Source organism: Dermacentor variabilis, unplaced genomic scaffold, assembly GCF_050947875.1.
Source record: "Dermacentor variabilis isolate Ectoservices unplaced genomic scaffold, ASM5094787v1 scaffold_14, whole genome shotgun sequence".
NCBI classification, from domain to species: Eukaryota; Metazoa; Arthropoda; class Arachnida; order Ixodida; family Ixodidae; genus Dermacentor; species Dermacentor variabilis.
This window is the reverse complement of record NW_027460302.1, coordinates 5,960,220-5,986,284: the sequence shown is the minus strand read 5'-3', so window position 1 is coordinate 5,986,284 and position 26,065 is coordinate 5,960,220. Positions and strand designations below refer to the sequence as shown.

Here is a 26,065-nt window from a genome sequence, read left to right as displayed (position 1 = left end):
GCCACATGCATGTTACCCACTACAATTGCCCCCACGGCGAAGAGGAGCCATCCTGGCGACCTAAGGTGATGACACGATAAGGGGGTCGTGGTACGGCTTCAGGCGACTGACGTGAACCGTCTCGCGGCCACGGCGGCGTTTGTCCGAAGATGGCGTCACCGGTTCGACCGCATAATTCACCGGCGATGTACACGCGACGATCCGGTACGGACCCTGATATTTCGGAGCAAGCTTTGGGCTAAGGCCAGGGGATTGGAAGGGCAGCTGAAGCCAGACGTGAGAGTCCACGGCGAAGGACTGTGTGGGCTGCCCGTTGTCGCGTCGATCTTTGTGGATACCTTGGGTATCCGACGTAAACGAGCGAGCCAGTTGGCGGCACTCTTCAGCATGGCGAGCTACTTCGGAAAGAGGGGTGAATTCAGAGGCATCCGGATGATATGGTAGCACGGTGTCGAGGGTAGTGGATGGTTCACGTCCATAAAGAAGGAAAAATGGGGAGAAGCCTGTGGTAGCCTGAACGGCGGTGTTATACGCGTACGTCACAAAAGGGAGGACAGCGTCCCAATTGGAATGATCAGACGCAACATACATGGTGAGCATGTCACCCAGAGTGCGGTTGAACCGTTCCGTGAGACCGTTAGTCTGTGGGTGATACGCCGTAGAGGTGCGGTGAATAGTGCGGCAAGCGGCGAGTAGCTCATTAATAACTTCGGATAAGAAGACACGGCCTCGGTCGCTGAGCAGTTCTCGCGGTGCGCCATGCCGTAAGATGAAATGCCGTAACATGAATGCGGCGACGTCGCGAGCAGCAGCCGAAGCAAGTGCAGCAGTTTCGGCATATCTTGTGAGGTGGTCTACTGCAACAATTATCCAGCGATTTCCTTTAGCAGTGGATGGAAGAGGCCCATAGAGGTCAATGCCAATCCGATCAAAAGGACGTGCAGGACACGGCAAAGGTTGCAGAGGGCCAGTCGTATGAGGAGATGTCTTGCGTCGCTGACAGGCTACACATGACCGAATGTATTTGCGGACATAAGAATACATGCCGCGCCAGTAGTAGCGCTGACGGAGCCGCTCGTAGGTTTTCGGGACGCCAGCATGAGCTTGTTGGGGGTCGGCGTGGAAATACGTGCATATGTCGGAGCGCAAATGGCGAGGGATGACTAGCAGCCATTTGCGACCATCCGGCTGATAGTTTCGGCGGTACAAGATGGCGTCCCGTAGCACGAAATGGGTGGCTTGGCGACGAAGGGCTCGAGGGCATGTAGCCGTCGAAGAACTGTGAAGAATGTCAATGAGAGACACAATCCACGGATCTTTCCTCTGTTCAGACGGCATGTCAGTAACAGCAAGTGTAGCAACCGGGCACTCTACGGGGGAGGGTGGCGTTTCGTCGGATCTCAAGGGCGATCGGGAGAGTGCATCGGCATCAGAATGTTGGCGCCCGGATCGATAGATGACGCGAATGTCAAATTCTTGGAGCCGAAGAGCCCAACGTCCAAGACGGCCTGACGGGTCCTTCAGTGACGCAAGCCAGCAGAGCGTGTGGTGGTCTGTCACAACATCGAACGGATGGCCATACAAGTAAGGGCGAAATTTGTGTAACGCCCAAACTATAGCCAAACATTCTTTTTCTGTGACAGAATAATTGGTTTCTGCCTTCGTGAGGGCCCGACTCGCATATGCAACCACATATTCCGGAAAGCCAGGCTTGCGTTGCGCAAGGACGGCTCCAAGACCAACGCCACTGGCGTCCGTATGAACTTCGGTCGGTGCAGTCGGGTCATAGTGGCGTAGAACAGGTGGTGAGGTAAGCAGACGACGCAAAGTGGTGAAGGCTTGGTCACATGCCGGAGTCCAATCGCGAAGGTCACCTGGGCCAGCCAGGAGCTTCGTCAGAGGAGCGATGATGCAGGCAAAATTGCGTACAAAGCGTCGAAAATACGAGCAAAGGCCGATAAAACTTCGGAGCTCTTTCAGTGTAGTCGGCCGCGGAAATTCTGCGACAGCACGAAGTTTGTCAGGGTCGGGAAGGACGCCGTCTTTGGAAACGACATGGCCAAGTATGGTCAGCTGGCGGGCGCCGAAGCGGCACTTTTTCAAGTTAAGTTGAAGGCCGGCGGTGGCAAGACAAGTAAGGACGTCGCGTAGACGAGAGAGGTGAGAGGTGAAATCAGGGGAGAAAACTACCACGTCGTCTAAATAACACAGGCACGTCTTCCATTTGAGGCCTCGCAGAATATTGTCCATCATTCTTTCGAATGTCGCTGGCGCATTGCAGAGGCCGAATGGCATTACCGTAAACTCATACAGGCCATCAGGCGTAATGAAAGCTGTTTTTGAGCGGTCGGATTCATCCACTGGCACTTGCCAATAGCCCGATCGCAAGTCCAAAGAAGAAAAGAATTCAGCACCATGTAGACAATCCAGGGCGTCATCTATGCGCGGTAGAGGATAGACATCCTTTCGTGTAATCTTGTTGAGGCGACGATAGTCCACACAGAAACGAATCGAGCCATCTTTTTTCTTAACGAGTACTACGGGCGATGACCAAGGGCTGCAGGATGGCTTGATAACACCACGGTCAAGCATGTCTTCAACTTGCTCGGTGATGACACGCGGTGCGGACGCTGGCGTAATGGTGCATGGTGTCCCGTATCAATGTGGTGAGAGACGGTACTTGTGCGGCCTAACGATGCTTGGTTCCAGTCAAAAGACGCGTGAAACTCATTTAAAAGAGTAATTAGCCGCTCACGTTGTGTCGGCTCGAGGTCATCGGCAATGGAGCGACAAAAAACATCCGGTGGGACTCGGTTAGATGGCACATGGGGCGTCAGTGCTGTTACGTTGGCAGTATCGACGTCGTCGGCCATGGGGAAGTGCACAATAGCGTCAGCGTCCACAGACTCGATGGTGCCAATAGTCTCGCCACAGTGCAAAGCCAAAGTGCACGAATTTGGGTTAGAAATCAGTATTTCTGCAGCACCATGGTGAACCGTGAGGAGGGCGAAAGGCAACAATATAGGCTGGCGGCGAATGAAGACGGCAGCGGGTGTAAACATGACCGTCGCTTCGGCAAGCGATGCGCATGAAAGAGGGACAAATACAGCACTGTGAGGAGGAAGGTCAGTATCTGAAGCTACACAGATCCTGCTAAGATCGTGAACTTGAAAGTCGCGAGATGGCAAATCGCACAGAACGGAGAACTGAACCTCAACACGTGCACAGTCGATGACGGCATGATGGCGCGACAGAAAATCCCAACCGAGAATGACATCGTGGGAGCAACAAGTTAACACAAAGAAATCAATGGAATACAAAATGTCTCGAATCAGCACTCTGGCAGTGCACATAGCGACTGGCTGTACTTGTTGCGCACTGGCTGTTCTAAGCAATGGAACCGAAGGCTTCATGGTCACTTTCCGCAATGCACGACAAAGCTTCTCACTAATCACGGACACAGCAGCACCTGTATCGACGAGCGCAAGGGATCTGATGCCATCAACGCACACTTCAATGACGTTAGCGGGGGAAAAACGAGGACTTTGATGTTCCGACGATGACGCAGTTCGTGCCTCAGGAACTGCGGAAATCAGTTTTCCGCCTCAGTAGTACTGGCACTGGGTCTACGACGCATGGGTGAGAGTGAGCGCCGACGAGGGGAAGGCGAGCGACGAGTGCCGTAGAGCTGTGACTGCGGTGCCGGTATGTCATCAGCAGCGTAGACTTCCGGTGGTGGTCGTGAAGGCATACGGAAAGGTCGGAAGTCGGAGCTGGGTCGTCGCGGGGTGCCCACGAAGGCCGGCAAGCGCCGGCGGCAGAAGCGCACTACATGACCCGGGGTACCGCAGGCATAGCATATTGGGCGGTTGTCAGCAGTGCGCCAAGGATTTGGACCCTGCTGCTGTGCACTGAAAAAGGGATCCGCCGGCTGGCGAGGCGAAGGCGGAGGAGAGAACACCGGCGGGCGAGGCGCTGAAGGCGGAGGAGAGAACCTCTGTAGACGAGGCGCCCGTGCAACGGCTTCAGCATACGTCAGAGGCGCGGCCACGGGAGCCGGCTGACACGGAGGTGCAAGAGCTTCGGTCACTTGCTCTTGAATTATCTGTCGGAGCGCTGGAGCCAAACATTGAGAAGGCTTCTCCGTGGTCGGCAAAATCGAGAGCTGTCGTGCGACCTCCTCGCGCACAAATTCTTTTATTTGCGTCAGCAAAGTTGTGTGGTTGTCGCCAATAATTAATGCTGCTAACGAATCTTCCGTAGGCGGTGGGCGCCAAGCTAAGATGCGTTGTTTCCGTAGCTCGTCAAAACTTTGGCACAAATTGATAACTTCGGCCACGGTACGCGGATCCTTCGCTAACAACATCTGAAAGGCGTCCTCATCAATGCCTTTCATAATGTGTTTGATCTTGTCCTGTTCTGACATTGACGGATTCACGCGCTTACACAGGTCAATGACATCTTCGATGTAACTTGTGAAAGTTTCACCGTGATGTTGCGCACGCCCCCGTAAGCGTTGCTCTGCGCGAAGCTTGCGCACAGCGGGGCGCCCGAACACTTCAGCGAAACTTGTTTTGAATGTGCTCCATGTTCCGAAATTGTGTTCGTGGTTTCGGAACCAGAGGTTCGCGACGCCAGTTAAGTAAAACAACACGTTGTGCAACTTGGTGACGTCGTCCCACTTGTTATGCTGGCTCACCCGTTCGTAAGATGACAACCAATCCTCCACGTCATGATCATCGGTGCCGCTAAAGATGGCAGGATCACGCTGGCGCAACACACCGGAAACGATGACCGCCGGAGGCTGTGGTGCATCTTCCTGGGTGGTTTCGTCAGGCATGGTCGTAGCAGTCGGTAGCGTCCGGCTTCGGAGTTCCAGTTTCCGAGGTCTACCCCGCAGCTCCACCAAATGAAAGGGGGTTTATTGCAGCTCGTACGAGGGATCGCAAGTCGCTCTTGATCGCGAGTCCTAGCCGTTCGTATCAGCAGCCCGAGCTCGGGTCTCGCGCCGCAGCGGTGGCAGTTCGCACAGCGCCACATGCATGTTACCCACTACACTTGCAGCAATATTTCAACTATATGTTGCCAATTTAGAAGCACTGTATTTTTATTTTATTGTGAAAGCAATTATATGGACACTCCAGGTGCATTTCCGCCTTCGTTGATGGTGTCACCGTGATCTTCCGTTAAAGTCACGACTGCATGCCCTGTGCTTCAGTTGCGAAAGAAAGCATGTGAGCAAAAACCGAGGATGGTGGCTCGATCTTGTGCGCACAAGGGAGGAAGGCTGGAAGGAAACATGCCTTCTTTTGGGGGGGGGGGGGGAGGAGGGAGAGAGAGTTCGACTGCAGCAGCGGCTGTTTTTGAAGCATCTGCATGGGCACCATCTTAAAAGCGATGTATGATGAGTACAGGATCCAGGCACGCCGAGGGCTGATAGCTTTGTGTCCAGTGTATTCTCATCACTTAGTTAACATTGAAGCAAGAAGCAGCACAAAGGCCAATTCGCTGGCCGCTGCTGCGATAAAATAACTCTACAGCACCGCAGAACAAGGGCAGACGAAAAGAACAGACAGGACGAGTGCTGCCGCTGCCACTCTTCCTCCTGCCAACATTTTGAGAGCGAGTGTCTACAGCCATCGAGTGCAATGTGTTTTATCTCTGGCATGTGTGTGCCTGACACCATGGTTGTTAATTTAGTTCGGAAGCAAACAATCCCAAATTTATATGTGCAATAAAACTACTATCTTTACTTTGCATAGCTGCCTAATAATTTGGTATTGCAATCGAGCCTTCGCCTTTTGGGCAAAACTGCAAACTTTTTTGTAATTTACTTTCAGAAAGCACACTACTGTGTTTTACTTTAGTACTTTTTTCTGCATGTTATAGGTACTTACTTGTGAATAAATATTCCACCTAATTTCAAAAACAACTGACCTGAGTCAAGGCCAAGCATGAAGCGACCTGGGTTCAAAGGCACAATGTCGGCCACAGTTGAGTCAGTGTTTACTAAGGCCACGCACTCCTCCAGGCTTGGAATGTCCTCCTTCTTCTTGTAGAGGCGCACTGAACCTTCCCACTTGGTGCCAAACAAGTTGTTGCACGCCAGCACCAAGGACCCATCTGCACGCACACCATGTATGGCTCATTCCTAACACTCTCCGGTGTGTCAACCAACACAGTCAGCACAACAGGACAACAGAAGTGGACAAGGTCACTGCAAACTATTTACATAACTACCAACCTGCCTACTGTAACCCATCATAGATGAGTGTTGCCTGCAGGTAACATACCAGAAAAAAATTTCTGCAAGACCCTGGAGAAGAGGCTAAGAAGGCTGCTCTTTGAAAATGGTGGAGGGAGTGCACCAAGAATCAAGCAAGGAAACGATAGGCATAATGTCCAGAGACAAAAATAGCACAGTATAAATTAAGCGCAAACTGATGTAGCTGACGTCCCAGTTGAGCAAAAAGTCGCTTTGGGCAGGTAACCGCTGGTCTATTAGTGTTGGAAAATGAAGCGAAATGTAGCCGAGCATGGCAAATAACTAGGTGGTAAGATGAGATTAAGAAAGTTGCATGCATAGCAAGGAGTTAGTTACCTGACATGAGACTCGAGAAGTGAACACATAATAATAATAATAATAATAATAATAATAATAATAATAATAATAATAATAATAATAATAATAATAATAATAATGTTATAGTGCCCAGGAACAGCTATGAAGCCTTTGTATTGCTGCCCTTAACATGATACACAAGATACAATGTCGAGAAAAGACGATGTGGTAAAGTGAGGAAGCCCAGGAGAAATAGCTAAACAGCAAAGTTGACTAGCTCCTGTCCATACATATATTTTTTTACACGCAGGAAAGCCGAAAGGAAAAGATGCTGCATGCGCAGTGCAGTCCACTATTGAAGGGAACACGCCAACGTGTAGCTCTGCTAGCTGCAAGTGCTGGTGAAGCTGTGTCAATGTACTGCCCATGTGGGTAGAAAGGTGCCAGCAACTGCAAGTCTCTTGTGCTGCAAGGCCTAGTGCTTCCATGCATGCCAGAGGGGAATATTCGCATGCGCTCTACACACACTGTGCAAGCAGCCAAGGATTTGTGGATGCTGAGTGACATGCATTATCACTAGCATGATTCCCATCCTTTCTTGCTCCCTCAAGGGCAGTGTACAGGACACAAGTTTTATTTTCAGATCACATCTTCAACTCTTTTAAGTCAGCAAGGTACCAACAAGGGCTACCACCTATTTGATGTAGAAAGACACAGAGCTGAGCTAGTTGGTAGGGATTCATTTTAGAAAATAAAGTCAACAGTCACTTTAGCCTGCGCTAATTTGGATGAAGGCAAAAGCCTGTGCTCTCACGAGACACTCATTAAATTACTTGACGTTCTCATTGAAATGCATTGTTACTTCCTATTTGTTTTCTCCCACTAAAGGTCGCTGGTTCAAGTGCCTTATTAACTATTCACCAACTTTGTCCTAATTAACAACAATAGTTGTAGGCTCGAGTGACTTCATTAACTTTGCCCTAATTAGCACCGAATGTTGTGGGTTCGGGTGCCTTAATTAACTCTACCTTAACTAACTTTGCCTTAACTAAAACCGAGGCTGTCGTTCGAATGCCTTAATTCAATTTGCTGTAATTAACACCAGTCATTTATTAACTATATCTTAATTACATCCACCCTAATTAATACTGAAGGGTGTGGGTTAGAGTGCTTGAATTAACTATATCTTAATTAACTATGTCTTAATTAACACCAAAGGTCTAGGGTTTGATTGCCTTAATTCACTTTGCCCTAATTAACACCAAAGGTAGAGTGTTTGAGTGTCTTAATGAATTCTGTCTTAATTAACTTTGTCCTTACTAGCACCAAGGGCTGTGGGTTAGTGGTAATTAATATTGCCTTAATTAACACTAAAGATTGTGGGCATGAGTGCCTTAACACCAAAAGTTGTGGGTTTGAGTGCATTAATTCACTTTGCCCTAATTATCACCAAATGTTGTGGGCTTGAGTGTCTTAATTAAGCATATCTTAATGAACCATGTCTTAATTAGATGTCATAATTAATGCTAATGGTTGTGGGTCCGAGTGCTTGCATTAACTCTATCTTAACACCGAGGTTGTGGGTTCGAGTGCCTTAATTCAATTTTCTGTAATTAACACCACAGGTGGTGGGTTCAAGTGCCTTAATTCCCTTAGCCTTAATTTGCACCAGATGTGGTGCAAATTTCTCTTGGTACCCATTCTGTCACTCTAATGGAGCAACGGTTATCTAATCTGTGCATTACATGACCAGCCCAGCACGATTTTTTTCTCTTAATGTCAATTACAATATCGTCTATATCCGTTCGCTCTCTGATCCAAACCGCTCTTTTTCTGTCTCTTAAAGTTATGCCTAGCATTTTTCATTCCATCGTTCTTTACATGGTCCTTAACTTGTTCTCAAGCTTCTTTGTCAGTCTCCAAGTCTCTGCCCCATATGTCAGCACTGGTAAAATGCACTGATTGTATACCTTCCTTTCCAATGATAACGGTAAGCTTCCAGTGAGGAGCTTGCAATGTCTGCCGTATGTGATCCAACCCATTTTTATTCTTCTGTGAATTTCCTTCTCATGGTCCGGGTTCCCAGTGATTAGTTGACCTAGGTAAACGTACACCTTCGCAGACTCTACAGGCTGACTTGAAATCCTGAACTCTTGTTCCCTTGCCCGGTAATTCATCATTATCTTTGTTTTCTGCATATTGATCTTCAATCCCACTCTGACACTCTCCCTGTTAAGGTCCTCAATCATTTGTTGTAACTCATCTGCACTGTTGCTGAATCGAACAATGTCATCGGCAAACCGAAGGTTTCTGAGATATTCACAGTCGATCCTTACTCCTAAGCCTTCCCAGTTTAATAGCTTGAATACCTCTTCCAAACGCGCAGTGAATAGCATTGGAGAGATTGTGTCACCCTGTCTGACCCCTTTCTTTATAGGTATTTTCCTGCTTTTCTTGTGTAGAATTAAGGTAGCTATGGAATCTCTGTAGATATTTTCTAGGGTATTTACGTAAGCAATCTGAACTCCTTGATTATGCAATGCCTCCGTGATTGCTGGTATCTCTACTGAATAAAATGCTTTTTCATAATCTATGAAAGCCATATAGAGAGGCTCATTATACTCTACGGATTTCTCGATAACCTGGTTAATGACATGGATATGATCCATTGTAGAGTATCCCTTCCTGAAGCCAGTCTGTTCCCATGCTTGACTTTTAAAGTCCAGTGTTGCCCTTATTCTATTGGGGATTATTTTGGTAAATATTTTATAGAATACTGGGAGTAAGCTAATGGGCCTATCATATTTCAGTTCTATACAGTCTCCCTTTTTGTGGATTAGTATAATGTTTGCATTCTTGCAGTTTTCTGGGACCCTTGCAGTCGATAGACACTTTGTATAGAGAGCCGCCAGTTTTTCTAGCATTATGTCTACTCCATCTTTGAGTAAATTGACTGTTATTCCATCTTCTCCTACCGCTTTTCCCCATTTTGTGTCTTGCAGGGCCCTTCTGACCTCATCTCTAGCTATAGGAGGAGTTTCTGTATCCTGTTCATTATTGTTTCGAATAGAGTACTCCTGAGTCCTCTGGGTACTGTACAGGTCAGTATAGAATTCTCCCGCTGCTTTTATTACAAGATTGCTGATGGCATTACCCTGCTTATCCTTCAGTGCACGCATCTTGGTTTCTCCTACGCCAAGTTTCCTTCTCACTGATTTCAAGCTGCGTCCATTCTTTACGGCTTCTTCAGTCTTCAAATATCACTTATTTTTGGCTTGTTGATCAGTTTTGACAGTTCCACGAATTCTATTTTATCTCTTGAGTTGGACATTTTCATTCTTTGTCATATTTTTTTATTAGGTCCTTTGTTACTTGGGAGAGCTTGCCTACCGGTTGCCTTGGTGCCTTGCCTCCCACTTCAATTGCTGCCTCTGAAGCCAGCCTCATTACGGTTTCATTCATTACCTCTATGTCATCATCATCATCTCTGCTTAAGGCTGCATATTTGCTTGCAAGTACCAGCCTAAATTTGTCTGTTTTTACCCTTACTGCCTCTAAGTTGACCTATTTCTTCCTGACCAATTTTACTCTGCCTTAATTAACTTTGCCCTAATTAACACTGATTGATTTCGGTTAAAATAACTTAATTAGATATATCTTAATTAACTCTGCCCTCCATTAACACCAATGATTGTGGGGTTGAGTGTCTTAATGGACTCGTAATTCACTCTGCATTAACACCAGAAGTGGTGGATTTGAGCGCCTTGATTAACTATATCTTAATTAGCTGCGCCCTAAGGAACACCCAAGATTGTAGTTTCAGTTGTCTTAATTATCTTGATGATTTCCCTTTACACCAATGGATGTGGGTTCGGGTGCCTTAATTAACTCTATCTTCATTAACAGCAAAAGTTGTGGGTTCAAGTGCATTAGTTCACTTCGCCATAATGAACACCAAAGATAGACGGTTTGACTCCCACTTTTGGTGCAATATTACCAGATGGTCAGTTTTTCTAGCCATGAACCATCCAAGATTTTTGCCTTAATAAAGTTCACCATCACCACCATCAGCCTGGCTGCACCCTCTACAGGGCAAAGGCCTCTCCCATACTTCTCCAACTACCCCGGTCATGTGCTAATTGTGGCCGTGTTGTCCCTGTAAACTTCTTAATCTCATCCGCCCACCTAACATTCTGCTGCCCACTGCTACACTTCCTGTCACTTGGAATCCAGTCCGTAACCCTTAATGACCATCGGTTATCTTCCCTCCTCATTACATGCCCTGCCCATGCCCATTTCTTTTTCTTGATTTCAACTAAAATGTCATTAACTCGCATCTGCTTCCCCACCCAATTTGCTCTCTTCTTATCCCTTAACGTTACGCCCATTATTCTTCTTTTCATAGCTCAGTGCGTGGTCCTCAATTTAAGTAGAACCCTTTTGTAAGCCTCCAGGTTTATGCCCCGTAGGTGAGCACTGGTAAGACACAGCTGTTATACATTCTTCCCCTGAGGGATAATGGACACCTGCTGTTCATGATGTGAGAATGCCTGCCAAATGCACTCCAGCCCATTCTTCTTCTTCTGATTATTTCAGTCTCATGATACGGATCCGCGATCACTACCTGCCCTAAGTAGATGTATTCCCTTACCACTGCCAGTGCCTCGCTGCCTATTGTAAATTGCTGTACTTTTCCGAGACTGTTAAAGATTACTTTAGTTTTCTGCAGATTAATTTTTAGACCCACGCTTCTGCTTTGCCTCTTCAGGTCAGTGAGCATGCATTGCAATTGGTCCCCTGAGTTACTAAGCAAGGCAATATCATCAGCGAATCGCAAGTTACTAAGGTATTCTCCATTAACTCTTATCCCCAATTCTTCCCAATCCAGGTCTCTGAATACCTCCTGTAAACACGCTGTGAATAGCATTGGAGAGATCGTATCTCCCTGCCTGACGCCCTTCTTTATTGGGATTTTGTTACTTTCTTTACGGAGGACTACAGTGACTGTGGAGTCGCTATAGATATCTTTCAGCATTTTTACATTCGGCTCGTCTACATCCTGATTCTGCAATGCCTGCACGACTGCTGAGGTTTCGACTGAATCAAACGCTTTCTCGTAATCAATGAAAGCTATATATAAGGGCTGGTTATACTCCGCACATTTCTCTATCAGCTGAGTGCAGTGGAAATATAGTCTATTGTTGAGTAGCCCTTACAGAATCCTGCCTGGTCCTTTGGTTGACAGAAGTCTCAGGTGTTCCCGATTCTATTTGCGATTGCCTTAGTAAATATTTTGTAGGCAACGGACAGTAAGCTGATCGGTCTATAAATTTCTCAAGTCATTGGTGTACCCTTTCTTATGGATTAAGACTATGCTGGCATTCTTCCAAGATTCCGGTACGCTCACATGAGCCCACATATGAAAGCATGGCACCATGTCGATGATTTCTGGCTGACTTGTTGAATTGTGAGTAAATTACCAAGACACACACACATCATATCAGTGGTGTCTTAGTTCATGGACTAATTACCATGACTATGGGAATTGGTTATAAGGTGCGCACTGATTAACCAATTGACAGTGCCATCAATTCTAAGTGATGCTTTCTTTTCCCATCTAGCAGTGTGCCATCAAAGTGATACACAGTGAGGCAAAAGTGCACTCACTATAAGTGTTACATCCAAGTCACACACGCCCATTTCAAGGCCCTTTGAAACTGCCAAAGTCTAGTGAACTCGAAGGAGTTGTGTTTGCTGCCACATGGCAGTTTTCAATGGCTATTTGGTTTCAAACTAATGCCTTGATGGTCGCCATATGAAAGCCGACAAGTAAAAATGGGAAAAAAATAAAACAATTGAGAATTCACAACACTATCAGGGCCCTGTGTAGGTTATTTTTAATTCAATGCTGATAGTCTTTTCCACCGATAGTTCTTGGAGAGTGTTCTGGTATTGGGAATTTTTTGTGTTGGTTCAGAAACACTACGATGAGAGGGTGCACATCTTAATACTAGAAGGCCTTCAATATTTCAAGGGAGTTCTATGAAACTCTGTCAACTCAAGTGGCTTTGGAGTCTATGGTTGTCCAATTTGTTCATGTGGCAGCACTCGACTTGCCAATGAGTCGAAAGACTCGGTTTGAGGGCCTTCGAAGTGTCCATAAGACACAGCTATTAGTAAATTTGCCAGTTCGACTGTATTACTTTGTGCAATTGCTCAGAACCATAAGCAATGTTCTTTTTGACTATTTAACAGCCTTTTATTTGTGAAGTAGAATATTATTCCATTTTATAATATTCACACTGCTTACATTTTCTTTAATTGGAATTAACAAAAAATTAAGAATTGTCCTGCTAATTTTAGTGTTATGAAAATAGCAATTGCACACAATGATTGTGACTTGTTACAGGAAGATGTGAATTCATTTGCTGAGTGGGGTGCTTACAGCTACTCACAAACTAATTCAACTGAAATTCTTGCTCTCATTTACTCGAAAAATAGCCTCTATGCAATATGCATTCAGACTTGAAAACATTCCTTTGAAAAGAATGAGTTGTACGCGCGAGTTAAGAATAATGTTAGATACCTGAATAACTTTCTAGGAACAGGTTTTAGCCATTGGTGATGCTCTGTAGAGAAAGTTAAGCCTCATTTCAAGAATGACGAAAAATTTACCAATGTTAACTGCATTTTCTCTGTTTTCTCCTATTATTTTTATAGAAATGCTCCGAAGAGTCAATGTTCGGGCCCGTTCACACAGCCTTAAAATGGTTAAACCAGAGTGAAACACACGGTAGAAGAAGAAAGGCAAGTGCTAACTTATAAATGAAATTACAAAGAAGCCCTTCATCACCCAACCCTCTCGGTGAACCATTGCACATGAACAAAAAACAACCACACTCACTCAAATCTTTACAGTCGATGCTGCTAAAACATGATCTTAAAGTGACAAAGATAACAAGGTAGTATCAACATAGAAAGAATCATGAACACGACAGAAGGATCACTTTTTTTTTTTGCAAACAACCTCATGCGTCCCACACGCCTGAGAAAGAAATCTACGACTCAGCAAATACAATTCCTTTTCAGTTAATGACCACAGATGGCATACTAACAACTGTGTCCAGCCCATGTCTAATCATCTCCGCCGTCTCAGGGACCTCAAGTTGCCTCCATGTTTCTCTGGCTAGGTGCATACAACATAAGGTGCCCGACACAGCGGAGATGATTGGGTGGGGGTTGGACACAGTTGTTAGTGTGCCATCTGTGGTCATTAACTGAAAAAGGAACGGTATTTGCCGAGTCGCAAATAGGCTTTTTCGGGTGCGCCGCATGCATGAAGTAAGGGGTTGTTCACAGGAAAAGTGAGCCTTTAGTCATGTTCACAGTTCTTTCTATACAGCTGAAACTCAATTTAACGAAGTGATGACTACCCTCTAATTATTTTGTTAGATCTGGAAGTTCGTAAAATTGAGAAAGAAATTTTTCGGTACTTTGAAATCTGAAATTGTAATGCAGCAGCATACAAAGGCTACCGCGGAATTATATTTTCCGCTAATCCAGCCATCTGTCGCATAAACCATGAAATAAAGAAAGCAACCACTGCTGCCCCTAATGAGACTGTGTTGAGACGGCTGCTTCATGCATGGGCGCGGCGTGCAGCCTCATCAAACTTAGCTGTTCTAACACGATAGCTTTAGAACACGCGTGCTCAGAGAAGAACCCATCTGTGCCAGAATTAGAAAGAAATCGCCACTTTTTTTTTCTCATTTATTTAAGGAAAAACTTCGTTAAATCGAGTTTGACCAAATTTGTTTCTTAATTCGAGTTGATAACATTGAACCCTATGGGTGCCTGCCAGGGAAGATAAATTTCTTCGTTAGACGAGCTTTAACTCTATTTATATTACCTTGTTCTTGGGTATATTCTACATCACTTTAAGCTCGTGTCTTATTAGCATCTACTGTCAAAATGCTAGTGATTGTGGTTGTTTTTCATGGATGGGCAATGGTACGCCGAGGGCTTTGGGGTTTCAGTTGCAAATTGGTGCTCGCGCTGCCCACGAGCGCTAGTTTGACCTTTTCAATGACATGTGACCCAATCAATTATCTACTCCCTGTGACCTCGCACAAAATGCCAGCTCCTTTTCTGTACACTGGTGCACTAAAGCCATGCTAACATGTCACCCAAGTGCGCCATTTCCAGCATTAAATTACAAAAAAATGCCATGTCACGATTTTGCAGACATTAGAGCGGAGGTCCCGAACACGCCGGTCTTTCGTATGTAACAGGGTTTGGGTACGGGCTAGTTGGTATTCCATGGTATCAATCGTCACTTACAGCGCGCATACATAGACGAGGGACAAAAAAGGACGACGAAGACAAGCGCCGACTTCCAACTGATCTTTATTATGAGAAACATACATCTATATACTGGGACACCAAGACCAGAGCGCCCCCTACAAAGCAACAACCCGACATGAGTATGCATTCAAAATTCATGACCTAAGAACGAGAGCTTATGTGCGACCTCAGAAAAACCAGTTCTTTGTCAGTTAGTGCAATTGATGGCTTGATAACTGAGTCACCATAGGCAATCGCTACTGCATTCATTAGAATGCCTCGCTAAGATAGTGGTTTCTTCGAAAAGCAGGATACAGCTGCACTGTGCGCAATGAACACCTAGAAACCCTTCGCGCCCTTTGCACACTTTATTGCTGTGTTCTTGTAAACTGATGTTAAGACATCTACCTGTCTGTCCTACATAAGACCGACCGCATTTCAAAGGTATCTTATACGCAACCCCTTTCGAACAAACATGGTCTTATGTAGGACAGTGTTACGACTTTGAGGTGGTCCTGTAGCGCTCGTCACCCGTTTCGTGACAGAGCGTTGGTAGCGAAGACTCCGAGTCAGGCGTCGGTGAGAATAACAAAAGGGACTTTATACACTATATACAGGTCATTATACAGGACATGAAGGGATCGGCACTGGGGCCGAGAGCTCACAGCAAACGCGACTGTTCCCGCGCGGCGACGTCCGGCGAAAACGCGTGACACATCTCACTCCAGTCGAGAGCGGCACTCTGCTCCCGGTGGGTCGGCGGATCCGGTTTTCCAGGCGGCGCGCCGCGGCTTATAAGCCCCCAGAAATAATTGTCACTCAAACGGCCCAATACAAAGTGAGCACTCGACGGTCATCGGAGAGGTCCAACCAGCGACCACGCTGGCCACCCCGTTCAAAGTTGGCGGGCGCGGTGACCTCCAGGCAAGGGGAGGTACGGCGCTGGGCTGTCTGGCACTTGGCGACACGTTTGAACATGTTGCCCGCCGATGCTTCTCCGGAGGACACCACTGCCTGACGGCTCAGCATCTTGACTTGTCAAGGGAGAATTAGGGCGCTGTGCCTTTCGGCGCAGCCCCGGGTTTGTCCAAAGGGCGCTCGCAGGATAAATTCTGCATCTTACAGATTCGGAATCCGGGCTTGTGGTAATGGCACAACAACAGACAGGTAGATGTCTTAATGCCAGTGTACAAGAACACAGCAATAAAGTGCACAAAGGGCGCGAAGGGTTTCTAGGTGTTCATTGCGCACAGTGCAGCTGTATCCCGCTTTTCGAAGAAAACACTATCTTAGCGAGGCATTCTCATGAACGCACCAGACTTATCATCGAAGCATATAGGGTTGTTGCTTTGTAGGGGGCGCTCTGGTCTTGGTGCCCAGAAGACGAAGTGGAAATAGCGGCCAAACAAATTGAAGAGGAAATATCAGAGAGTACTGAAACTGATTGGACTTACCCAAAGTTAATGAGACTATTTGAGCGTGAGCTAGGTAAGGCGCGAGTCAGGAAAACAAGGCAAGGGATACGAAAACTCAAGAGCTGGTGGGATGAAGAGGTTAAGAAGGCCATAAAGAAACGTCAGGAAGCCTCCAGGGAACACAGGTATTCCTAAAGTAAGGGAGAACCTGAAGCAGAAGTAGAGAGGAAATGGGTAAACTACATAAAATGCAAAAGGGAAGCATCTTATTTGATCAACGAGAAAATCAAGACAAAAGGGTCCCAATGGCTGTCAAAAATAAGCAATAAAAAAGATAAACAGGCAGCTAGAAAATTCTGGCAACATCTTAACTCCTTTGGTAATAGGACAAGCCTAGAGCAGAGGTATATAGTAACAGCTCAAGGTACTCGGTTAGAAGGAGAGGCGGCAATGGAGCATATAGGAACCATGATGAGGGAAAAATTTACAAAACAGACAAATGGTACATGCAGTACGTTGGAGAGGGATAGCCCGGTCAACCCACTGCTTTCGCTTGGACAAAAAGAGTGGGAAAGGGCGGAGAAGAGGGTACCAAGTAGCACATCGGCAGGCCCCGATGGTACTCCAATTATGTTAATAAAGAAATTGGGCCCGAAATCTAAGAAAGCATTGAGGGAGGTGGTGAGCAAAATGCTAGTGGATGGTAAAGTACCTGACGAATGGAGGCTAAGTAGGATGAGAATGATATATAAGGGAAAGGGGGACAAAGCTGACATAAATAACTACCGGCCTATAACAGTGACGTCAGTGGTTTACAGGGTGGTTATGCAGATTATAAAGGACAGACTGCAGGCATGGGTAGAGAACAAGGGGGTACTTGGAGAGCTACAAAATGGGTTCCGGAAGCATAGGAGGCTAGAAGACAATCTGTTCTCGCTAACACAGTGCATTGAAATAGCTGAAAAGGAACACAGACCCCTATGGCTGGCTTTTTTGGACATCAAGGGAGCCTATGACAGTGTACTTCAAGAGGGCTTGTGGGGCATTCTGGAAACTTTAGGAGTGCAAGATGGAGTAACCAATTTCTTAAAAGATATCTATAAAGGTAACCGGGTGATTATACAATGGGAAAAGCAGGTTTTGGAGCCTGTGATGATTCGGCGGGGGCTTAAGCAGGGGTGCCCATTGTCACCTCTGATGTTTATGCTGTACCTACAAGGTCTAGAGGCCAAAATACAGCAAAGCGGACTCGGCTTCAACCTATCATTTCTCAAGCAAGGAAAATTGATTGAACAGTCATTACCAGGACTGATGTACGCGGATGATATTGTATTAATGGCTGACAATGCAGAAGATCTGCAGGAATTAATGGACATATGTGGTACAGAAGGAGATAGGTTAGGCTTGAAGTTTAGCAAAGAAAAATCAGCAGTCATGATTTTTCATGATAACAGTTGCGGCGAGCATAAGATACAGGAGGCCACGCTGGAGATAGTCGATAAATACAAGTACCTTGGGGTGTGGATAAATAATGGCAATGAGTATCTGACAGAGTACGAAAAATATCTAACGACTAAAGGTAACAGAAGTGCAGCGATTATGAAGAGTAGGGCACTGTGGAACTACAATAGGTACGAGGTAGTACGAGGGATATGGAGGGGTGTAATGGTACCAGGCCTGACTTTTGCCAATGCAGTTCCATGTATTAGAACAGAGACCCGGCAACAGTTGGAAATTAGGCAACGTGGTGTGGGTAGGCTCGCTCTGGGAGCACATGGCAAGACACCAAATCTTGGAGTGCAGGGGGATCTGGGATGGTCTTCTTTCGAGGGCTGAGAGGCTAGTAGCAAGATAGCATTTGAGGAGCGATGGAGAAAAATGGGGGAAATTCGGTGGGCTAGGAAGGTTTTCAGTTACTTATACACGAGGAATGTTGACACGAGGTGGAGGAAGCGAACTAGAAAATTGACAAGCAAATACTTGGGCAGTAGCGGGGGAACAAGTAAGGAATCATCTGTCAAGAAAAAGGTTAAGGAGGCAGAGAGGGGTATGTGGAGTACAGAGATGCAAACCAAATCGGCATTGGAGACATACAGGACGTTTAAGCAAGAAATAGCCAAAGAAAATATTTACGATAACTCTAAGGGAAGCTCATTGTTGTTCGAAGCCAGGACAGGTGTACTGAGGACTAAAACGTACCGAGCCAGATACCAGGAGATAGATTTGGTGTGCGAGGCGTGTAGAGAGGAGGAGGAAACGGCGGAACACGTGATACTTGCTTGTAAACAACTTCACCCGGCAGTTGAATCTAACGGGGAACTATTCAAAGCCTTGGGTTTTAAAGACAGTGAAAGTAGAATAGACTTTGAACAGGTAGAAATAACTAAACGGAGGCTATCTGATTGGTGGACAATATCAACGCAAAAGTAAAGGAGTAAATACATAGGTATGCATGCATATAGAACCATTAAAGGCTAGGTGGCGCGCGCCGCCGCCGCCCGATTCAAAGGGTTGAGCCACAATCATCCATCCATCCATCCATCCCAGTATATAGATGTATGTTTCTCATAATAAAAATCAGTTGGAAGTCAGCGCTTGTCTTCGTCGTCCTTTTTTGTCCTTCGTCTATGTATGCGCAGTGTAAGTGCCGGTTTCGTACGTAGTTGGCCTAATTTTCGACTGACGCATAGTTTGTAACTGCGTTTACAGTGGATACGCCACAACAGATGAGAGGGGCGCTGAAGCACAAACAGGCAGCGCGACAATCAAAAGAAACAACTCTTCTCTATAGCGCATGAGTGAGACCGCCAACAGCTGTGATAAAGCAGTTTCTACGTTCTTTCTGAATGCATGCAGAAGGCTTAATTTTTTTTTTAATTGACAGTTTCCAATCACACGTGTGCTGTCAAGAACTTGTGAGCGTTCGCGCCTACACTGGACAATCTTGGTGATGTCTCTGGTTAGAGGTGAGAAAGAAAAAAAATCTGACACTGTGCGAATTGATTCCGCGCACGACTATGAACTATGAACATCCGAAGACGCACAAGGACAACTTACGCAGACTAACCACGAAAGAAATCGCAGTTCCTTTCTGCGTGCAGGACGCCGGTGTGCGCAGGTCATCTGACGATTACAAACACACACGTCAGCCATTTCATGCAATCAGCGTCGCGGACGGCGGCCTACCTTTGCAGCGTTTGATGTCGTCAATGTTTTTGTGAAAAGTAGCACACGGTACTGAGGCCATCCCAGAGAGACGTTGCAGTCACACACGACGTCGAAACGAACTCGATGAAACAACACACGCACGTGGTAAACACACACGCACTACCCTTCGCACGTTTGCCTCGCGCGCGCAATGAGCGTCATCATGATCTATCATCAAAAAGTACTACACTTACAAACAACTATAATTGAATTTTAAAAACTTTATTTGTATACATTTATAAGTAATTGTAACTTTACGTTTTGGTGTAATAAGCTCTAAAAATTTTTTTTGGCGTCACCTGCCTTGCGAAGCCGATGAGAGCCTGATGCGTGTCGATCTAATCTAAAGCCAGTCCACCGCCAGCTGTTTGTTGGGGCGGACGACAGTGCCTGCTACAATGAAGCCCGGGGAGCTTTGTTCTTTCGGGACTCTCTTCGTCCTTTTAGCCTTTGTGCACAACTGTGAGGTAAGTAGATAACGGCTGGAACGCTCTTGTTGCTTGCCGCCCGTGTTTTAGAACAGCGGTTGCATGCTTGCGCTCGCCCATCGTCAAGTTTCGTGACTGGCACCGATGACGCACAGCTGTCTGCGTGCACCTTTGACGTAGCTTGCTTCGTGCCCGTCGCTTTGCGAACCGCTAAGAATTGTGCGTCGGTCTAACTTCGCATTGGGCATTTTATCATACCGAGCTCGCACGGGCCAAGCACCACAGCCGAAACTTGTTGACACGAATATTCGAGTGCATGCCGTCGTGTGTACGAAATGACGGGGTGGAAGGAACGCTTGGAAGGATCCCAGTGTTGGGCAAGTTGGCGCACCTTCGTATTGAGAAAATCGGAAGCGATCACTCGCAATACAACTGCTCACTTACTAGTTTATTCAGGAACGCGCACCCGTACACTGGCCTGCATTTTCATTTGAGAGCGTTTTACACGCTCTACCACTACTTCGTTTTGAATCGTATTTTGATGTGGCGGACCAAATTATTCATACTGGCATCGTAATTCGCATGGTTTGAGTGTCTCGTTGTCGAAAGGCAGCGAAACGTCTTTGGAGCCGCTCGTCTCTCCGCTGGCAATGAACGCACATGGGCCGCCGCGTTTTTTCTTTTTTTCCTTTTCTCTCGCGCGGCACCGAGCGCGTTGTTTGTCCGACTGAGGTGATGCAGAGGGATTTAGAAATTTTAGCGCAAATAAATATGCAGTAAGCGAAAAGTGTTTATTATTAGAAAAAAAAAAGAAATGCAGGTCACTGATATACATATGCGCCCAAGTTCGTTTCTTGTCGAAACTCGGGGAATTCATGGACGTTATCTAATCAAATTCGATTTTACACAGGTTCACAGATGTTTTTACTTATCTATAGAAAACCTGAGTGGAATCCAATACTTACGAGGGAACCAAAAGATGACTGCCTTTGTGTTCGTTTCACTGGATTCCACTTGGGCTCAAAGCCACTGACTGGCCCAGCAACCCTTGTCAAACAGCGAAACGTTTTCTTGGGAAGTGGCACGACTGCCTCCTTTTTTGGACCAGTGGGCAATGGTCCGACTCCCTATCGAAAAATTGTTCCCATGCCCTATTATTATTGGCCCTGCTGAAGATTATTGTTGACAGGTGGGGCAGCGAAGGGAAGGGTAGCACAAGCTGTAGAATAAAAATATTGAGTGCCTGGTCTAGAGGACCCAGCTTTCGGCATGAAAATAAATATTGCATAATAAGGAAAATGCGTATCATATGGCCCATCATGCTGTTGCTCACCAAGATGCTGTCGCGACAAAGCTTTGTGTTGTCTGATGCGGCCTTGCACACACATAGTTGTCCCTGCGTGGACTAAATATTCCTGTTCAAGTGTATAAAGGTCGGCGTTGACATTGTGCAGCTGCTACTCATCTTCTGCGGTCACCCAGTTGTCACAATTGCGGATATCATAAAGGCATACTTGCAGGTGCTTATTCCTCTGGAAGATTGCGACATGCTGTGATTTCTCTGGATTGCCAGGTTGCCCTCAGATGCTGACACGTTTCCACTTGTAGTGACATGAAGGAAGATGCGGGTCCTACTCAGAGCCTCATTCATTACTTTTTTGCTAGCAGCCACCATTCGCCATCATCTTGCAGTTTGTTCAGAGCATTTTCCAGAGTCTGTGCCTTTGTTTGCAAAGACCTTTCACATAGATAACCTCATTGTGGGGCTTCCGAATGTGAATAATGTGTAGGGTATTGAACCAAAAACGGGGGAAAAAAACATTTTTCTTGAACTGGAACTGAACCAATAGGTCACAATTTTTTTCACTCTGGAGTGACAGAAAGGAAAAATTAACTCATTTTGGTTAAGATTGGCCACCTTTTCTGCAACTTTTCATCTATGCATTGCCTGCACTTGTGGCTCAACTATGCTACTTCATTTATACATACCATCGTCCTATGATTTTAAAAGTAGCAGCTGCATTAGTACAGCTTTCATTGCATTGTATTAGAGGGCAGACTAGGTGTTGTGTTAGTGTGACAACATTTGCATCACATCTGACACGCAGACTCACCAGACTGCTATGCGTGCAAAGTATCTTCTGAGGTAGTGGAGCACATATACTTGTTGGTTGTTCCCACTGTGACTTTGATGAGCAGCAGGCATTGATCCCTTTGTTAGCACTGTTAACAACTTGCCAGTCTGTGAAAAAGTGTTACTGGGTCGTTGACCGGTCATATCAATGAAGCGAGTCATCAAGGCCCTCTTAGAATATTTAGTTAACATAGGCCTAGATTCAAGGCTACGAACGGGTCTTGAAAACACGAATTTGTGCACAATTGTATCCTACTGCCAATCTTCATCATTACGCACCAGTCCCTTTCTTCCCTTTCCCCCTGAGCAGAGCAGTAGGCTGGAGCACTACGTTTTGTCAATATTCTCTCTCCTTCAGTAAGTCTTTGCTTCACATAGATTTCAGCATTAGTGTTGGATCTGTCCAATTTTGTTGTAACTACATGTGGTCTGAAGAACAAACGGCATAACCTTTTGGTGCAACTTAGCAGCAGCATCAAGCTCTTGTACAAAATAAATGTGTGCTGTTTTCCTCTAATCATTCTTGGTTATGCATGTGAGCCTGAACCGGTTCGAACCATCTTTATTTTTTTTTCACTTGGTAGTTCAACCAGAACTGAACAGGTTTTGGTGAACAGAGATAGAAACTGAAACAAAAATAGTTTTGGTTAGGCACTCTAATAAAGCTGCAACAGTGTCTAATGAAATGCATAAAATATTCTCTCAAGCAAGCATGGAAGAGCACAAGCAGGCCTCCAATTCAAATGAATTATGAAAACACTTCCTGGGCAACAAGGTTGCTGTTAAATACAGAGCATGAGAGACTCCCGTAATCAAGTTGGTAGGCATAGAATGAAAATGTGAAGGTGACTGCAATGCCCTCACTGTACATTAAGTGTCTGACTTCACAGCGAATAAGCCTTCTACAATGCGCATACTTCAGACATCAGCAACGGTGTAGAATCTTTTGCGATATCTAGTGTCATTTACGTGCAGAGCAAAGCTGTTTTTTTTAAGACCTGTGGAAGACGAATACACATAGGATGATGCCCTTCTGCAAGAAGAACAAACAAGCTGAAATGCCTGGCATGCTGAATTGGCCAGCGTGAACCCCTGTGGCATTCTATGTTATGTCTTCTTGCGAGCAAACGGTGCATTTTTCAATTAAGTGATGCATTCTCCGACGCAATCTCCAGGGCATACAGTGCCTGCATCCACGTATGTGTGTGCTGTGCAAATGGAACCTGCAACACATGGCTCATGATAAGCAAGAGCGTGTTGCAGGACTAAAACAGATTTTGCTTCCACATCTGAAGCTATTTCCTTGCATTATTGGCATGAGATTGTGTGGATACGTCAAGACAGTGCGATTGCTGAGCTCTGTTCCAGTTTTTGAGCAGGCTCACTTGGTGTCTTGCATTAGATTCAGAGTACGCTGACAAAATGAGAGCTGTTCATATGTCAGAGTCTCCAAGCCTGACATCACCAATCCAGGGGCATCATTGTTTCAGAAAAAACAATCCAGCTGACTTGGTAACACGAGTAGTGTCATCCTCTTGTCTCCTTGCGTCAAAGTTATGGTGGCACAGTCCAACCTTGCTTCACGATCTGTGACGACTTTTTCCTACTGACTATAGACCGTTTCTTCGGGCGAAGAGGATAGGGCGCGCGGAGAGCCTTTCCTCCTCTCTGGCTTGGGCGATCCAACGCAGCGCTGCTTGAAAGTATTGCTGTTGCGTGCTGCGGAACGATTTCGAGATGTTTTAGATCTTACTTTGGGAAATTTACGCCATGTCCGTTCATATAAGGTCGTCAGGGAAGCCTTTCGGTGCATCGGCAACTACTGTAGGCGGAAATATGTCTTGGGGGCGCAAAAATGTGACGCGCATAATCAGCCACGGTGTACGCGTATTGTCAGTCGTGGTGCGTGTATGAGTTGTTTACTAGTTTGCTTATATTGATTTTAATTCAACAAAGAAAACCGGCGTCTCTGTATTACCAGCATTAAATGGTAAATGAGCTCACTGCCTGATCGATTAGCGTAGGGAGTAAAACATAAAACATACGAGCGCATGCTTGTGCACGGCCAACCTAAGGCAACCACGAAACATCTGAGCGGCAGGCGCTATCAAATATTTCTGATACACTGGCATCGTTCTCACGCATTTGAAGTCTAGTGTGCTTGAAATTACCATATGTCTACGCTAGCCTTGCTGCATGAGGCCCATGGCGCTGCTCAACACAGCAATCACTGCGGTTGGTGAGCCAGCACGATACATACATAAGCTGTGTGCTTCGGCATTGCCTTTTTGGCCTGTATACAGTTATAGTAAATGAGAGGGTTCCCATAAAAAGAATGCGATGGCTATTTTTGAGCGCAAAATTTCCGTAATACGTGTCAGTACGTCGTAGAGAACTGAACGAACACAACCGAAAAAAAATTCGGTTATCATCTAACGCTGCACAACGTTTATAAATATATAACCGCTGATGCCGCATGCTTGGACCATGCGCTACATAGAACAAATATATCTGTAACCCAGCACCTACTACTGCTTAGGACGCTCACGCAGTTCGTCAACGGTCGCTTTGTTGGACAAGCTTAATTCAGACTCTAAGGTATGCTGCTATTACTAGCCAAAACTATTTTATTCATGGGTGGAAACCTCATCCATCCAACCAAGTAGTCACACAATGTAACCTGCATCGAACAGTTTGAACGCTTGTCAAAGTATAACAGCACAGCTCCTATTGTAGCAGAACGGTGCCCACGCTGTTACGATCGTCACGTATTTTTCATGGCTCCTAAACCGCAGCTTAGAAATAGAGGATAATACTGCAATAAGGTCACATTAGTGATTGGAACATTCAGAAATACACAGTTCATCTCCAAGGCTGATTGTAGGCTCAAATATGCGCGCACACATCGCGCTGCGTGTTCCGTCCACCTCAACACCAGCAGAAATTCCGGCCATGACGCCTTAAACCACTTCAGCACGTCTCACAGAACCGTATACCACGTAGAAGACGCACGTCATACTAAACAGACCGCACGACTGCGAAAACAAACGCCAGAACCTACCGCCAAGCGTATACCTGCCATGCAAAAGACCGCTTTCACCCAAGCCAGTATGGCGCTGCTCATAGGCGGCGCCACTGCGTTCACAATATGGCGGCGCCTACGAAAAAAGGTCTATACTGAATTGCTAGAAAAATGTGAAGACTTAGTAAAAATGCCAGAAAGGATGTCAGTGTGTCCTTCTCCAGCTTCTGCGTTGAGCACTGTAGTACCTGTTAATAGGTACAGTACCCTGAACTATTGAAAGTCACCGGTTGTGTCTGTTGTTTTGCTCAGAACACATCATCGAAACCATCTTCAACTGCTGGACCATAGGTCGCAACAGAGCTTTTCAAGGCAGAGCACTACTGGTTGCAAAATGTATAACGAGATGTTCTTTGAAAAAGTTTGAATACTGCGTGTAGGGAAATGGCTGCCATCTACAACTCCAGTTCTTCGACTGTATCATTTCCTGGATGCGAGCGGTTTACTTTGTGTTGGCAGTCATCCACAGCAGCTCGCACCCTCTTTGGCCATCGCACACCCAGTTCTGTTACCAGCAAGGCGCGCGTTCACCCCTTATTGTTTTAGCTGCGCACAAGTGCATACTCCATGGAGTCAAGGCCATGCTTTGTGAATTTTGAGAGAGGTTTTGGATGTAAAAGGACGGCAGGCCATCAAAAGAGTGCTAAGCAGTTGTTTATCTTGCAAACACCATAAGTCTGTTGCCAAATCAGTGCTGTTTACTCTATTAACACGAGACTGAATGTTCAAAGCAAGTGCGTCCTCTATAGTTGATTTGACTACTGTGAGCCTGTCTGCACACTTGATACGGCTGCTACCAACAAAAAAAGCGTACATCCTGATCTTCACATGTGCCATTACTCACGCCATCCATTTAGAACTGATGACCGATATGACAATAGCCGTCACACTTCT

The 26,065-nt window shown here is 45.9% G+C and overlaps 2 protein-coding genes across 4 annotated transcripts in view; one reads left to right on the top strand and one right to left on the bottom strand.

Moving 5' to 3' along the window:
- LOC142567789 (methylosome protein WDR77-like) overlaps positions 1-19,691 on the bottom strand; it is a 223,545-nt gene extending 203,854 nt beyond the window's left edge. The window contains exons 1-2 of one of the 2 annotated variants that reach the window (XM_075677941.1): positions 19,507-19,691; positions 5,938-6,123 (exon numbers count right to left, since the gene is read on the bottom strand). In XM_075677941.1, the coding sequence (XP_075534056.1) occupies positions 5,938-6,123; positions 19,507-19,567 (247 nt within the window). In that variant the 5' untranslated portion in view covers positions 19,568-19,691. Of the gene's footprint in view, positions 1-5,937; positions 6,124-19,377; positions 19,458-19,506 lie in introns of those variants that run through there. The other variant, XM_075677942.1, reaches the window with a different exon arrangement.
- Positions 19,692-19,846: 155 nt separating this feature from the next.
- LOC142567790 (uncharacterized protein CG1161) overlaps positions 19,847-26,065 on the top strand; it is a 39,461-nt gene continuing 33,242 nt past the window's right edge. For both annotated transcript variants that reach the window (XM_075677944.1, XM_075677943.1), the window contains exon 1: positions 19,847-19,994. In XM_075677944.1, the coding sequence (XP_075534059.1) occupies positions 19,926-19,994 (69 nt within the window). In that variant the 5' untranslated portion in view covers positions 19,847-19,925. The remainder of the gene's footprint in view (positions 19,995-26,065) is intronic.